The sequence below is a fragment of the Dromaius novaehollandiae genome, chromosome 5, assembly GCF_036370855.1.
Source record: "Dromaius novaehollandiae isolate bDroNov1 chromosome 5, bDroNov1.hap1, whole genome shotgun sequence".
NCBI lineage: Eukaryota > Metazoa > Chordata > Aves > Casuariiformes > Dromaiidae > Dromaius > Dromaius novaehollandiae.
The window spans coordinates 41,463,838-41,478,722 of NC_088102.1; the positions used below are offsets into that span (position 1 = coordinate 41,463,838).

At 48.4% G+C, this 14,885-nt stretch overlaps 2 protein-coding genes across 2 annotated transcripts; both read left to right on the forward strand.

Annotated features, from left to right (window-relative positions):
• Positions 1-874: 874 nt before the first annotated feature.
• On the forward strand, positions 875-6,867 carry LOC112980741 (acyl-coenzyme A thioesterase 1-like). The gene is made up of 3 exons (XM_026095866.2): positions 875-1,528; positions 3,736-3,938; positions 5,681-6,867. Exons 1-3 carry the CDS (start codon positions 928-930, stop codon positions 6,284-6,286), a joined length of 1,410 nt encoding a protein of 469 aa, XP_025951651.2. The 5' UTR covers positions 875-927; the 3' UTR covers positions 6,287-6,867.
• Positions 6,868-6,987: 120 nt separating this feature from the next.
• On the forward strand, positions 6,988-14,771 carry LOC112980638 (acyl-coenzyme A thioesterase 1-like). Its single transcript, XM_026095641.2, has 3 exons — positions 6,988-7,603; positions 10,233-10,435; positions 11,315-14,771. The coding sequence occupies exons 1-3, from the start codon at positions 7,051-7,053 to the stop codon at positions 11,888-11,890; spliced, it is 1,332 nt and encodes a 443-aa protein (XP_025951426.2). The 5' UTR covers positions 6,988-7,050; the 3' UTR covers positions 11,891-14,771.
• Positions 14,772-14,885: the final 114 nt, after the last annotated feature.

Genomic DNA, 14,885 nt, shown 5'->3' on the forward strand with positions numbered 1-14,885 from the left:
CCCCAATGGTGGGGCCATGCTGGTGCAAAGGCCACGAAAGCCTCCCTGCCCCCCTCCACAGCAGCTGCCATGGGGACCCCGAGCTGGACAAAGTCAGGGTGGCATCTCCCACCTGCCCTCTCCAGTGCATTTGACATGTATTTTTAAACATGTCTCCCACAGGCTCAGGGATTTCACCACATTTACCCTGAATGCCTCATCACAAGTGGAAACATTTCTGCCTGCTGAGCTGCAGGAAGCCTATTGCATGGTGTGCCAGAGCCAGGATGCCGGGATTTGAGTTTAAGAGTGTGCCGGCTGCTGGGAATCAGCTCATCCCTCTGGAAGGGCTGTTCGTTTGCCTTCTACCCATGTTTCTACCTTCCCTTCAGAAGGATGTTCCTTGGCCAGGGGGTTTCACTCTGCGCCCTGAGGTGTTTCAGTCATGCAAGGAGCCGTTCTGCCATGCCCCCCCCCGTCTCACCAGCCACCTTACAGTTTCGCTGTAGGTTATTGCCTTGGGCCTTCACTGGCCTGGTGCAAAGCCACAGTGCAAGGAGGAAGCATCACGGGGAGAGTGGTCACAAGCTGGCTCCCTTCCCTTTCTGTGTCCCGATCGTGACTTCTGACCGCGATTCTGCTCTGCGGCTGGTGAATACCTCTGGCCGCTCGGTTTTATAAATGAGATGACACTGAGGATTGCGGTCTGCTCTCACCCAGGGCTGCAGCCCACCCGGGGGGAGACACCGGGGGGACACAGCCGGCGGAAGCAGCGCTTGCTGCGGAAGAGCCCGCTCCGGCTCAGGCAGCCTCTCGGACAGAGACGCCCGCCCGCGGGCAGCCAGCGCGGAGCACCAGCCCCGCCCGGCCCGGCGGAAGGGGCCGGGCGGCGCGGGGAGGCGGCAGCGGGCAGTCCCGCCCCGGCGGGGCGGTGCCAGTGTCGGCGCCATGTGGCGGGTCGCTGACCGCCTCCTGCGCCGCGCGGGTGCCCGGTGCTGGCAGAGGCAGCTCTCCCGGCCCGGCCCCGGCTCCCTGCGCTGCAGCCCCGTGCGGACCCCCGGGGCGGCAGCTGCCCGCTGCCTGTCCTCCATGGCCCCCGCCGTCCGCTTCTTGCCCGCCGCCCGCAGCCTCTTTGACGAGCCGGTGGCCATCACGGTGCAGGGCCTCAGCCCGCGGCAGCAGGTCACGCTGCGGACATCCTTGCAGGACGAGACAGGCGAGCTCTTCGAGGCCTGCGCCCGGTACCAGGCGGAGGACAACGGGGAGCTGGACCTGGCCCGCTGCCCCGCGCTGCCAGGGGGCAGTTTCTCCGGCCTGGAGCCCATGGGGCTGCTCTGGGCCCTGCAGCCCCAGAAGCCCTTCAGGCGGCTGGTGAAGCGGGACGTGCAGACGCCGCTGCGCCTGCTCCTGGAGGTGTTTGAGGGCCACGGTTCTCCCCCCGGGCAGCTCCTGGCCCAGGCCCAGCACGAGCGGGTGTTCCTGCGGGACGGGGTGCAGAGAGTCCCGGTGCGAGAGGGGAGGATCCGAGCGACGCTTTTCCTGCCTCCTGGTGAGTAGCGGTTGTCGCGCCGGGCTCCTTCCTTCCCCGCGGGCGCCACCTCCTGCCATGGCCCCACCGCGGGGGTCCAGCCTGGGCCCGCGTTCCCGGGGTGCTCGGTGCCGGTTGGTCAGGCTGTGCCCCTTGTTACAACTCCGCCACTGCAGAGGGGAGCTCGGCCCCGTCCTCTCTGCATGCACCTTTCACGGGGCTGGAAGCTCTCCGGGGGGCCGCCCGCTCCCCAGTCCCTGAGCCTTGCCAGAGCCCTCCCCGGTTTCCGAGCTTCCCGCTGAGCCGGGAGCCGGCACTGGGTGCTGACCTCATCAATTACTCCTTCGGTCTGCTGGCCACCTTCCTCCACGTGTCGCCCAGCATCTGCGTTTGCCTCATAGGCGTATGTTCAACCTGGTGTCCAGTGTAAGGCCAAGGTCCTTGTGTTCAGCCTGGTGTCCAGCGTGAGGCCCAAGTCCTTTCCAGCAGGGCTGCTACTCGGGCAGTTGCTTCCCAGGGCTGGGGGCTATTTTGCCCCCAATCAATAACTTCACACTTCTCTATGTTGAACTCTGTGACATATTTGTTGGCCTAGTCCTAAGTTCATCAAGGTTTCTCTGGACTGAAGCTCTGCCATTCTTTGTATCTCTCAGTGCTCTCTTTAACTGAGTGTCATCTGCAAATTTGCTGAGGATGCCCCTTGTGCCACCATCCAGGCTGTTGATAAAAGTGTTAAGCAGTACATACCTCAGTTAACAACCCCAGAGGTAATTGCTTGCTCCTGACTGCCAGCTGGACATCAAACCATTGGTCACCCTTTGAGTTTTCAAATGGGAGTAGTGTGGGAGATGGTGTCAGATGTCTTTGAGTCACCTTCCCCCTTCTTCACTGTTTTCCAGGGGAGTCAGCTAGTAATTCCCTGAATAAGTTGAAGTTTGCTCTACTAGAGTCCTAACTCTCCTGCTTCCCTTTCCAGCCTTCCCCAGATTGAGAACTTGGTCATTTTGTAGTTGCTGCAGCCACGTTTGCCCCCCATTCTTCACCATGTGTGAACAGAAGGTCAAGTAGGGCATTGTACAGGCTTGCCCTTACAGTATTTGTGCCAGAAAATTATCACTGGCAAGGTCTGTGAAGTTCCCAGATTGCCTGGCAAAAGCTTTGTTACCTCCTAGCAGTGATCCAGACTTCTGCTAGTTGTTTTTTGGAAGCATCATCTCCTGCCTGCTCTTGGTGTTGGGGGACTGTTACAGACCACCCCACATATCCCACCCTCCCCAGGCACATCTCTGGTTTCATGCCGGAGGTCTGTGCAGTCAAGGAGCTCCTCTGCATAGCACGTTTCTCCCTATCCTCCTTTGCCTGTCCCTGTACTTCTCCAGCAGCACCTCCGTAAACAGCTTATCCTTGTCCGTGACAGTGCTGCAATCACACCTACCATCCCAGACAGCCTCCGTGCTCCTGGTTGCTGTGTACTGTGGCTCCATGTGAATTTCCAGTTCTTGTTTGTTGCCCAAACATCATCAACATCAATGTGGTTGTAACATTTTTGACCCAAACATGTTGCCCCGTTGTCTGTGCATTAGTGTGCAGACACCTGAGAAAAGCCTCACCCTCCTTTGGAGCAGGAATGGGAAAGTCCCCTTCATGGCCTCCTCCTTTCCATGCTTCCTCACTAGTTTACAGCTCTTCCTCTCAGTTCTAGACTTCAGTCTCTGCCCCCTGATGAACCTCATTTATAGCTTCCCTCACCAGGTTACCAAGCCTGGTTGAAAATAGTTTCTTCCTGCTTAGTGCCAGAATAAACTGGCCATAGTACATTCACACTGAAGCTGAGAAGCTGGAACCATCCGAAGATGAGATTTTTGGGTCAGTCTTCTGAGGGATGCGCTGGGGAGAAACCTACTGGGTATTTTTGAAGGGAGCATAATACATTTTCATGACAATATAGATAGCTAGATGTGACTGCCAAGGGATCCCTTCCCTTCAAGCCATATATTCCCTGATGCTAACTAAAACATTAGCTGGCTTGCTATTTTGTGCTATCTTGTTTAATCTTGAAGAAATTGAGCCATTTATTGAAAATTGACACAGAACTTAGGACCCTTAGTTCCAGTTCTGCTACTGCTGTTTGTTTTTCTCTTTTTAAAAGAGTCACATTCCCAGACCTGTGAATTTGAGGTATAAATGAAAAATTATGAATTAATGTGTTGTTATGTGGTGTCTTGCAGGAAATGGTCCTTTTCCAGGAATAATTGATATATATGGAACAGGAGGGGGGCTCCCTGAATACAGGGCATGCCTGCTGGCCAACTACGGCTTCGCTGTGCTGGCTCTGGCTTACTACAGCTATGAAGATCTCCCCAAAGATATGAAGGAATTCCACCTGGAATATTTTGAAGAAGCCATAAACTATATGTTGCAACACAGACAGGTTGGCTTGTTCATTGACATCCTCCCACTAGAAGGAACTCTCATTAATCAGGTCCTGTCAGACTGCAGATGGGGCAGAGCCACTGTACTTAAAATAGCATCTCTGTTCAACCTGCCTTAAATAATTTGTTTCGTATCTCTTACTCCCATTATAATAGTTCTCTGGCAGTTATTCCAATTCTTTGAATTGGATTCCAATATTTGAACTGGCTGGGTAATACAGTAATGCCTGGGTCATATATTGGTAATTTCTGCTCCGTTCAACCCTGTGTCGTCACTAGGGAACCAGTTACTTCAGGCTTACCAAACTTCTAATGGGATTTTGGGGTTTATGCTTTGTAAAATGCCCTTGACAACTAAATGCCCTTCTCAGCCATGTAACACATGATAAGCCTCTGTGATCCATGGCTCGAGGAAGTACACCAGTACACATTTCTCGCTGTATATTGGATAGGCTGCTATAGTCAGTCCAAATGTTGGTATTTGGGGAATGTGGTTTCTAGTAGCTGCTGTGAGCTCAGGGAGCTTCTAAGTCTGCACCTTTTGTAAGAGAGCCCTGCTGTGTTCTGTATCAGCTTCCAGATAGCTGTTCATGACAATAACTAGGGCTGTGCAAGGAGAGCTCTACCTTTAACTAAATGGCATCCCCAGCCTCAGAAAGATGATTACTTTAAGGCCTTGGTTGCCTTTCAGTCACCCTTGCCCTAACTTCTGGTGCTACCCTTCTGTCCAAAAACTCCCCCAAATTGCTTTTTCTACCCTCTTTTCTTCTTCCTGCAAACAGCACCGCAGCCTCCCATTAACACTTCCACTAATACTCCCCACTATGTTCTTTATATGTTGCAAAGATCCAGCCATATTTTTTAATTTCCCTCTTTCCGTGCTTCAGCTTACGCTGATGATAAGGTATCAAAGGTGTGAAATTTTGATGCTATCTTGGAGCCTCTTATCCTGAGGCTGTTTGGATAATGGAGCAATTGTGGTATTAGCTAACCTTCTTCAAGTGTCCGTAGAGGATTTCAGCCACCTGTAAAATCATTGAGCATTCCTACTCTAGTTAATTTGCCCATGGAAAAGAAAAAGAAGCTAACCTAGACTATACTAACTCTGTAGGGTCTTACAGTTGGCTTAAAAGAGGTTTTTAATTGGTTAATTTTTTAAGATACATTTTAATGAGTAAGCTATCTCAAAATACTTATTTTTCAGTGTGAGTGAGACACCAAGCGTAATGAAGAAACGAGAGAGCAGCTGATAGAGAGTCCTGCCACCCTGTGTTAGGGTGCCACCTCCTAATAGGAAAATCAACAACAGTGTTTGAATATAAGAAATACCTTAGGATGTCTAAATGACAGTGTCATAGTCATTACTGATTTTGAACATTTTGCACTGAAAGAAAGCATTTGAAGAAGAGGCCTCCCCTCTTCCTTCCCTCCACTTTCCTGAGCTGCCTTATGAGCAAAACGAATCTGGAGCTACCTGTCTGCATGGCTTTTTTGCAGACAGAGCTGTGCCCTCTGCATATGCTTCAGCACTGAGCCTGGTAGTTTTGTTAGGATGTTGCTGCAGTCTCAGCAGGGCTTATGATCATGAACCCAGCCCAGAGCTGTGCCAGTGTCCCCTTGATGCAGGCCCTGCACTTAGGATGTTAGGGGCCTACACCTGCGGTCAGGACAGAGGCTGCTGTTAAGACAGCAATGCTTTAAATGGTTCATTGCTTGTGGTTTCTCTTTCACTCCCCTCCAGGTTAAAGGTCCAGGAATTGGGTTGCTTGGGATCTCCAAAGGGGGCGACCTGTGTGTCTCCATGGCCTCCTTCCTAAAGGGCATCGCTGCCACCGCCCTCATCAATGGCTCGGTGGCAAACGTGGGCGCCGTGCTGCGCTACAAGGATGTCACCATTCCACCCCTCGGCATCAACGCAAGCCGTATCAAGGTCAACAAGTCCGGGGTTGCGAATATCATCAACGTCCTGAACAACCCGTTAGAAGGGCCAGACCGCCAGAGCTTCATCCCCTTGGAGAAGGCCGAGTGTCCCTTCTTGTTCATTGTTGGCCAGGATGATCACAACTGGAGGAGCGAATTCTTTGCAGTTGAGGGGAGCAAACGTTTGCAAGCTCATGGGAAGGAAAAGCCTGAGATAATCTGTTACCCTGGGGCAGGGCACTATATTGAACCCCCCTTTTTCCCAATGTGTGCAGCCTCGATACACATGCTAGTCGGCAAGCTGGTGGTGTGGGGAGGGGAGCCCAAGGCGCACTGTGAGGCACAGGTGGATGCTTGGCGGCAGATCCAAGCCTTTTTCCACAAACACCTCGCTGGCACGCTCTCTGGGACATCCAGTAAGCTGTGATGTGCATTAGGTTATTTTTCAGACGAAGGGGCTGGTGTTTCACGTTTGTTTTGTTCAATGACTCCGAATGAGAACAAAGAATAACTACAAATAAGTCAGGTTTCTCTGGAGGCGAGTGTGCCCCCTGGCACTGCCCCCTGTGCAGCTGCTTCTCCCAGAGCCGGGCTGTGGGGCCGGCACCACAGCCCCTCAGCCGGGTGCGAAGGGGGCAGCAAGGCCATGGTGGCGGCGGCGCGTCGTCATGTCCCTGCCACCCCGTGCCGCGAGGGGCTCCCAGCTTAATTTCTGCCCCTGTCCCCTTGCCCGCTCCTTGAGGACCAGCTGGGGTGGTTGTAACATTTTTGACCCAAATATTTGTTTGAAAGAGAAAGCACTGGATGTCACTAGTGAGGTGAATTTGCCCTGTTGACTGGGAAAAAAAAAGTACAAATTTGTGCCTTACTAATCCGACCGGAGCGGGTGTAGTTGATCAGCCTGGCTTGTGTTTTATGTGAATTACGTTAGGCGCGTTTATGCATTATGTGTGCACTGTTTGGGGTTTTGTTTCTTTTTAACGGATTAAAATGAGACGTTAACCGCTACGAGCCCCTGGTGTCTCCGAGCCGCGCCGGCGGCGGTTGGGGCGGGAGGGAGGGCGGTTGGGGGACGGAGCGGGGGCGGTGGCTCTGCTGTCGATTGAGGCTGCCTGGGGGGGGGGGCAGGTGACCGCGCCGCCCGTTGTGGCCGTTGGGGAGGAGCGGGGCCGCGCTCGCCGCCTCGTCGCCATGTGGAGAGCCGCTGCCGCCGCCGCCGCCCTGGCGCGAGCCCTGTGCCGTGCCGCGCCGCCGCCGCCGCCCCCGCGGCGGGGGGCCGTGAGCCTGGCGGTGTCGCCCGCCGCCGGCCTGGCGGACGAGCGCGTGGAGACGCGCGTGGCGGGGCTGGGCCCGGGGCAGCCGGTGACGCTGAGGGCGGTGGCGGCGGACGAGCGCGGCTGCCTCTTCCAGTCGTGCGCGCACTACCGCGCCGACGGCCGCGGCGAGCTGCACCTGGGCACAGACGCCTCGCACGGCGGCGACTACACCGGCGTGGAGCCCATGGGGCTCTTCTGGAGCCTCGCCCCCGCCGGCATGGAGCGGCCCTACCAGCGGCTGCTGCCCCGCAGCACCGGCACCCCCATGCGGGTGGAGATGCTGGTGCACCAGGGCCACAGCCGGCCCGACGCCCTGCCCGGCCCGGTGATGGCCAAGGCCGAGGTGGAGCGGTGGTTCACGGCGCCCGGCGTGCGGCGGATCCGGCTCAAGGAGGGAGGCGTGCGGGGTTCCCTCTTCCTGCCGCCCGGTGAGTGCCCCGGCCCGGCCCGGCGGCGCCCGCCGCCTCCCCGCGCAACGCACAGCGGCGTTGGGGTTTTTTCCTGCCGGTTGGTACCGGAGGCCCGCGGAGAGGTGCCTTGTCGCGGGCGGCTGTCGCTGGACAGGCAGCAGCCGACTGAGAACAGGGGTTGTTGAATTTACCATGTCGCTGCTCCCTGTCTTGGGTTTTCTGACAGTTGTCCTGGGCTGCTAGAATAACTTGTATTCAGAGAAGCTGATGCATTTTCCTCATAGGAGGTTTTTACCCTGAGTGGGGCTGACCGCAAAAGGCATTTTGCCTCCCTGTGAAACACATGCCAATAAACAGCAGTGGAAGGAGGTTATAGAAAACATAAGTACACCACCACCTCTCTGTTACACTAGACCCAAAGCTAAGCGATAGTTTTGCTGCTGTGGTTGCTCAGTGGTTTTATAAATACAAAATAGATTTCTGGGGAAGTTCTGCCTGTGGCACCTGTGGGATGGCTGTGCTCTATGAGGTGTGATGGCCTGATGGGCAGCTACTGTTGCTGTAGAATGAAACCTTGCACTGAATATTCAAGCCATGATTTAAACTCCTAATTGTTAACCTGCTGGAACTGTCCTTATATTGTCTCTTACTTATAATGACTTGGTTCAGCAAAACATGGAAGCACCACTAGTTTTTATGGATCTAAGTCTTTCCAGTGAATGGTTTCCAAACCAATAGTGTTTTTATCCATTTAGATACAGATCCAAAGTCCACTGAAGAAAAAAACAACTGAGATTGAACTTTGTATTTTGGATGAAAAGTTTGGTCCACATTCTGGATTCTCCAACACTGAGACCCTGTTGTTTTGATGAATCCTGCCTTAGAGAGTGAGCTGAGTTTCTGCAGAGCTCAGTGGGAATCCAGCGATCTGCAACCTGGAGCTGCATTTGTCCGTTTAAAAAGTCCAGTGTTGTAATAGTAGTGTGGAAAAGTCTGGAATCATTGCTTAAATGACACTAAAATCCTTCTCAGTGGAGTATCCAGTTACAACATTACCACTATGCTTTGTGTGCTTCAGGGAGGGAAAAATGTTAATATTGTTAAGGTAGGAATCTCAGAGGTGAACTGCTCTCACTCACAGTGAGATGACATGAGTGGCTTTAATTATGTTTGCAATATAAAAGAGGTTTCTCATTTCAAACGTAAGAGTTACAGTTTTTAGATTTTTTTTTAAGCAGTAGTAAAGTTGTCTAGCCCCGTTTAGCTTGTTTCTTAGTGTGCTGTGCAGAAACTGCACACGTGGACATGAGTAGGCACTCAGGAAGGCTGTCCAGGATCCTTGTAGAAGTTAAAGGTTGTCTTCATGAGAGATAAAAACACATTTTTGTTTGACTGTATTCTGATTATATGTTTTTGCTAGAAAACTTTCTATGTAGGCATGATAAATAATTAAATCCTTCCTTTTCTAGCCATCTAGGCTGACTGTTTTTAATTAAACATTTCTCTTGATCAGGGCATCATGATAAGAAATGTATCCAGACTGATTTTCTTCCCAGCAGAATATTAAACTTCTGGAAAAAAATTAGAACTGAAAGAAAAAGGAAAACATTAGGAAGTCAGAAAAGCACTGAAATATATATATATATATATTTTAAGTTATGAGGTTTCCACCATTTACTGTGTCTTGTCCAAAACTTTGTTTTCTCAAGTACCTTGAAATGCCAGAGGTCTTTTCTTTAATTGTTGCACCTAGGTAACTTAGTGTTAATGCACTTCTGCACAAGTAGATCTCTTTTCTGCTAGATAGTTGTAGTGATCTGGATCTGAATGAGACAATGGTGACATCTGGTGGCCAGTCAAAAAAAGGAAAAAAAATTGGGGTCTTTATGGTTATAAGGATAGTATCCCCAACCGCTTAGCTCAAAGTCTGCTACCATGGCAGACAGTTATATCACAACAAGACTTTGGCTGCAAAAGCATGTCCACTTAAAGTTGTGGGTTTGAATGTTTCTGCAGTTCAGTGGGACTGTTCATTTACATGTATATGTGTGTGTATATTTATATATCAGCCACAGACACCCCCACACCCACAGGGTTTCTTTACACCTGCAATAGCAGTTCTGCTGCCAGCTGTTGCAGTGCTGATGCTGAGACAGAGCTAGTAAATCTAGCTAATTTCACCCAGGTGACTTCTTGCCGTGTTTTTCACAATGCACTTTTTCCCACAGTTTGTGTAAGTCTTGCAGAATTATATCTGTGGGCTCAATGCAATTGCCTCTTTAGTAATGTGCTTATATTTTGCTAATTAAAGTTGTTTGTGGGAAAACATCTGATTTAGAGTATGATTGTTTCCAGGATGGGAAGTTAAGACTATTGAAAAACACATTTAAAACAGTTAAAAAAAAAAAAAAAAAAAGTTAACTGTTTACATATTTTACAGGAAGGTAAGGAGCTATTCCTGTTTTGAAATAGCCAAAGTAGGTTACAGCGCTAACTCTGTATTCTCCACTGTGGAAGTAGAAAAGTAATGAGTAGTGATAGAAAATGTGTTATGCCTGCTATATTTGCCTGTTCACTCTTCATTAGATACTTTGTAGTGTCCTATTTGATAACTTTATTGTCCTCTCTACCTCTTTATTTAATATAGGGGATGGCCCCTTTCCAGGAGTGATTGACATGTACGGTGATGAAGGGGGTTTAGTTGAATTTAGATCCAGCCTCCTGGCCACCCGTGGTTTTGCTGCTCTTTCTCTGCCTTACTTTGACTTTGAAGATCTGCCTAAGGTCATGAAAGAATTCAAACTCGAGTACTTCGAGGAGGCAGCTAGATTTCTACAGCGTCACCCGAAGGTGAGTGTAATGCGGGGTTCCTCTGAACAAGGAACTGGAGAGGATTCAGCAGCCATGCCCCAGTAGTATCAGTGATTTCTTTGGAGTGTCAGTTTCTGTTGAGCAGATTTTTGCCCAGTAATGGAAAAAGCATAGGTTTTACACAGGTGACTATGCTTATGACTGCAGAGAGTGAATTTTTTTCCAGCACAAGCAGATATAAAACTGGTCATTAAATAAATTTATGCTGGAAACTAGAAGATTCCCGATTATTAGAACAGTGAAGTGCTGGAACAGCCTCCAAACAGGAGCAATGGTGATAAAGATGTACTACTTTAAAAATGGAAAGTAATTAGCTTATGAAAGGATGGTAGAAAACTGCTTAATAATCAGTAAGGGAATGGATTTGATGGCTTAAGAAGTTACTTTCAGTTTTACTTTCCAGACTGGAGAAGGACAAGACTAAATAATACTCACCTGATTCTCACATGTCATTTGTAAGATTACTTTACTTGCCTGAGATGTATATAGCAATTGACTATGTATATAGGAATTGGATTTCCTGCTACCTGTTCTGGAAAAAAGAGAAAGCATTTGGATCAAAATATGCAGTTGGGACTAGGTGAGGTCCAAGTGATTGTATCTTCTGTGCCTAGCGTAAATACTGTGTCTGTGTTATTTTAGCAGATTTAACATCTGTTGTTGTCCCTGAAAAATAAGACACTTAGAGGAAGGAGCCTGGCTCCAGGCTGTAGCGTTCCAACTGGTCACGTCAATGATTAACATAACCTTTTTTGTATAACATAACTCTAGAGGCATTTAATGGCTAATCCTATTATAATGCATGCTTTCTGTATTCCTTTCTTCTTCTGTTCCCCTCTCCCACCGCCTTATCTGAAGGTGAAGGGGCCAGGAGTTGGAGTGATTGGGACTGGGAAAGGGGCAGAATTAGCACTCTCCATGATCACCTTCCTGCCAGAAGTAGTGGCTGCTGTTTGTATCTCCGGCTGTAGTTCGAACACAGTTGCAGACCTCCATTATGGTGAGATGACCCTGCCTGGGCTGCGTTTTGATATGAATAAGGTCAGTGTTTCTGACACTGGTGTATTTGACACTTTTGAAGCTCTGGATGACCCAATGAATCCTGCTAATTCCCCTTGCACAATCCCCATTGAAAAAGCCGAAGGTCACTTTCTCTTAGTGGTAGGAGAAGATGATCGTATGTGGAAGAGCTCCTTATATGCTGATCTGGCAATTGGGCGTCTGCGCCAGCATGGGAAAGAAAACTTTGAGCTCTTGAGTTATCCAGGAGCAGGCCACCGAATCGATCCTCCTTCTACTCCGTTTTGTCAGGTAGCTGTGGATCGTGTTCTGGGGGTACCTGTCCTGGGGGGCGGAGAGAGCAAAGCACATGCCCATGCACAGGAACACTCCTGGGGAAAGATTCAGGAGTTTCTGCGCTTGCATTTGGGCTGAACACTTCAGTACCTGAAAGCTGCTGTGAGTTGCAGAGGACTGAGCTTGAGCCACCAAAATGACTAGAGAATTGGAGGGACTGACTGAGACAAGTTCTAAAATATGAAATAACCGAATGACAGCTCAGCTATGTGCGTAAATCCAAACAGAAGGGGATTTGTTTGGATTAGTCTGAGTTATTGTAACTAGGCATCCTGAGGAGAAGTGAAAAAATGATAATAAATAGGCTGCATTTTAGTACAAATTTGCCAGCCTGAATTGGTCTTAGTATCAAGAAATAAGTGTCTGAAGAGAGCGGTAGGTGCTTTCTTGCCTGCAGTATTTATGGCTTAAAGAACTTAGCAAGCCAGTCTGCACCATCAGAAATGGCATACTGGTTCCCACATGGGGAAATGATGGCAACCTATGGATGATAAACTTTGACATCAAAATGAAAAATGATTCTGACTTTGGCTCTGAATCAAGCTACTTCAGTCCAGAAGTCTCCAATTTACAGCCATATATATTTTGAAAATGTCTTCTATCTCTATGAAGCCAGGGTTATCTATTTGTAATGAGTCTTTTGTAGCTTCACCTTAGTGGTCTTCTGCCAACATAGTCAATGCTTCTTTCCAACAAAAAACTACCTATAGAGTGAGAAAACAGAGTACTTTTACTGTCATCTAGGGAGAATGGCAGTGCCAGCACTACCTTGTACTAGTGATGTCATCATCAGGGACTCATCTGTTTCTATGGTGTCTTGGACAGGCAGTTGACACTCAGGGTATTAAAGTTCTGCTGGGTAGTGCAGTTAAATGCAGTTATGTGAAACTCTTACTTCTCTCTTCATTGCTTTTTTTAAAATGGTAACACCTGTCACTAAATTTGGGATTAGTTACCTGTGGAACTCTTTGGTAATGATGTCAGCAGATGCTGACAGCTGTTTCTGGGGAGGAAGCTGAGTTGAGAAACAGAAAACCTGGCCAACAGAAGATGGCAGGACTGACTAAAAAGCTAAAATATGGCAATGATTAACTTAACCTTAACTTTTTTTTTAATATTATGATTTTATCTTTCCCATTGCTACTGGGGATTGTTTTTCATCCTAATTAATTTTTAGTTGGTGCCTTATTTCTCCCACCATTTGGGTAGAAAGAAACAACTTCTTTCAAAATTATTTGATTTCTTAAGAGGGTCCTGCTGAAATGATGCCAGTGCTGGAGGCCTGTTTAACAAGGCCCTCTGTCGATACAATTCTCCTTCCAGGGTCTTTTTTTTTCCAGGCCATTTTGAGGGCTTTCCAGTAAGTTACAAACCCTTCATTTATGATACTGAATTTTGGTTTGCTCTGAGAGATCTTTTCTCTCCAATTAACTGTCATTATGCTCTTGCTCAGGTCTCATTAGCTTTTTCTGCAACTCAATACTACTCCTTATCATTTGTGTGCAAATCACGTGTTGTCCACACACACCATCACTTCCAATTGAACAGTTTAGCTATTCACTCCTTACAAGATAAGCTCTACCATACTCACTCCGCTCAAAACATCTTCACAGCTAGCCTCTCTAAACTCTTTGGCTGAAGAGGCCTTGCATGGTCATTTCTGGTGCTTGAATCTGCACTAAAACTGGCTGCCTAGAAGTCCAGGATGGCAGCCTGCCATGAGGTGCATGTTGGTGTTGCCCGTGCTTCATACCCTGCCTTTTTGCCAAAGCCACCCCAGGTTGTAACCGTAGAAGAAAGCGTTGTCCAACGGTTTCCTTTTGCACTGTCTGCCCTCGTCATGTGGATCTCCAGCAGTCAGAGCTAACTGTGCCGTTGGCTTTAGTTGAACAGTGCCTCCTCTAACCCCATTTTGTTACCCTCCTGGTATAGATACCCATGTTTCTCCACTGCAGTCCTCCACAGAATATCCAATGCCATGCAAGATCAGAAGCTGGAGTTCCAGGAAGCAAATGTTGCGTTGTGATTAGAACAAAACCCAGGTAGCTTAAAAATCCCCAAATTTCTTTCTAAAGCACAAAGCTTTAAAGGAATTCTTACTAGCTATTAACAGGTATATACAAACAATTTAAAAGAGAAGTAATACCTCCTTTATTACAAGGCTGCACGTGAATTCAACGTTTTTTGTTTCTGAATAGTTCATTTGTCTGGAAAGCTGAACAATATCCCTTTTAAACAAGGGAAGAAAAACAGAAAGAACATAACTTTACTGTGGAAATACCTTTAGGAGCAGGGCAGGATACTCATGGCCAAAATTATTCACAAAATGGTCTCTAGAAAAGTGATCTGCTTTGGCACTAATGTTTTGTATATTTACAATGCTACTTGGAGACCAAAGAGGCATCTTAGACACTCTGTAGGTAATATATTTCCTGAATGGGGAGTACCAGAAATATTTATAGCGTATGTTAAAATGAGTAACTGTGGCCTTAGCTAAAGCCGTATTATTTATACTGTTTCACATACTTTACATGGCAAAAGTCCCACAGCATTTCATCGAGAATACTGCTTGGATGGATGGCTTAGCTTTATTAGTTAAATTTGGGTCTATCTCATGATGGAGGCAAAATTAGGCTTGGGGTTCCAGAAACACTCCATGACTTACGGATGGCCTGTGCTGCAGTCTGAAAAAGCTACAGCTTGTCCGCGCCTTGCAGAGAGCAGCAGGCAAAGTTTGGGTGACTCCAACAGCACCAGGTTGTGTTATCCACTAAATGTTATCAGCCAAAAGCTGACACTTGGGCCAGCTGTAATTAGTTGACAGTGTTATGGATCATATCTTACTGCTGAAATGTATGGTTTGTGTTACAGGATCATTTTGTGCAGACACTATTTGTAATTTGCAATTCAACTTTTTTCACTGATTGACTTAAATAAAATGCATATAACGATGCTAGGATGCTGTGGCGTGTTTTATCATCATTATTGCTGCAGACAGCATGCTGGGGGAAGGAGGTGTGAAGTTCTCTGTCCCTAACCCTCTCGCACAGCCGCTTGTACGGAAAAGACTTCA

Excerpts from the sequence above, each read along its gene's own strand:
- LOC112980741 (XM_026095866.2), top strand. The coding sequence starts at position 928 with ATGTGGCGGGTCGCTGACCGCCTCCTGCGCCGCGCGGGTGCCCGGTGC. Across the intron at positions 1,529-3,735 it reads GACGCTTTTCCTGCCTCCTG|GAAATGGTCCTTTTCCAGGA; the intron begins GTGAGTAGCGGT and ends GGTGTCTTGCAG. Across the intron at positions 3,939-5,680 it reads ATATGTTGCAACACAGACAG|GTTAAAGGTCCAGGAATTGG; the intron begins GTTGGCTTGTTC and ends ACTCCCCTCCAG.
- LOC112980638 (XM_026095641.2), top strand. The coding sequence starts at position 7,051 with ATGTGGAGAGCCGCTGCCGCCGCCGCCGCCCTGGCGCGAGCCCTGTGC. Across the intron at positions 7,604-10,232 it reads TTCCCTCTTCCTGCCGCCCG|GGGATGGCCCCTTTCCAGGA; the intron begins GTGAGTGCCCCG and ends TATTTAATATAG. Across the intron at positions 10,436-11,314 it reads TTCTACAGCGTCACCCGAAG|GTGAAGGGGCCAGGAGTTGG; the intron begins GTGAGTGTAATG and ends CCTTATCTGAAG.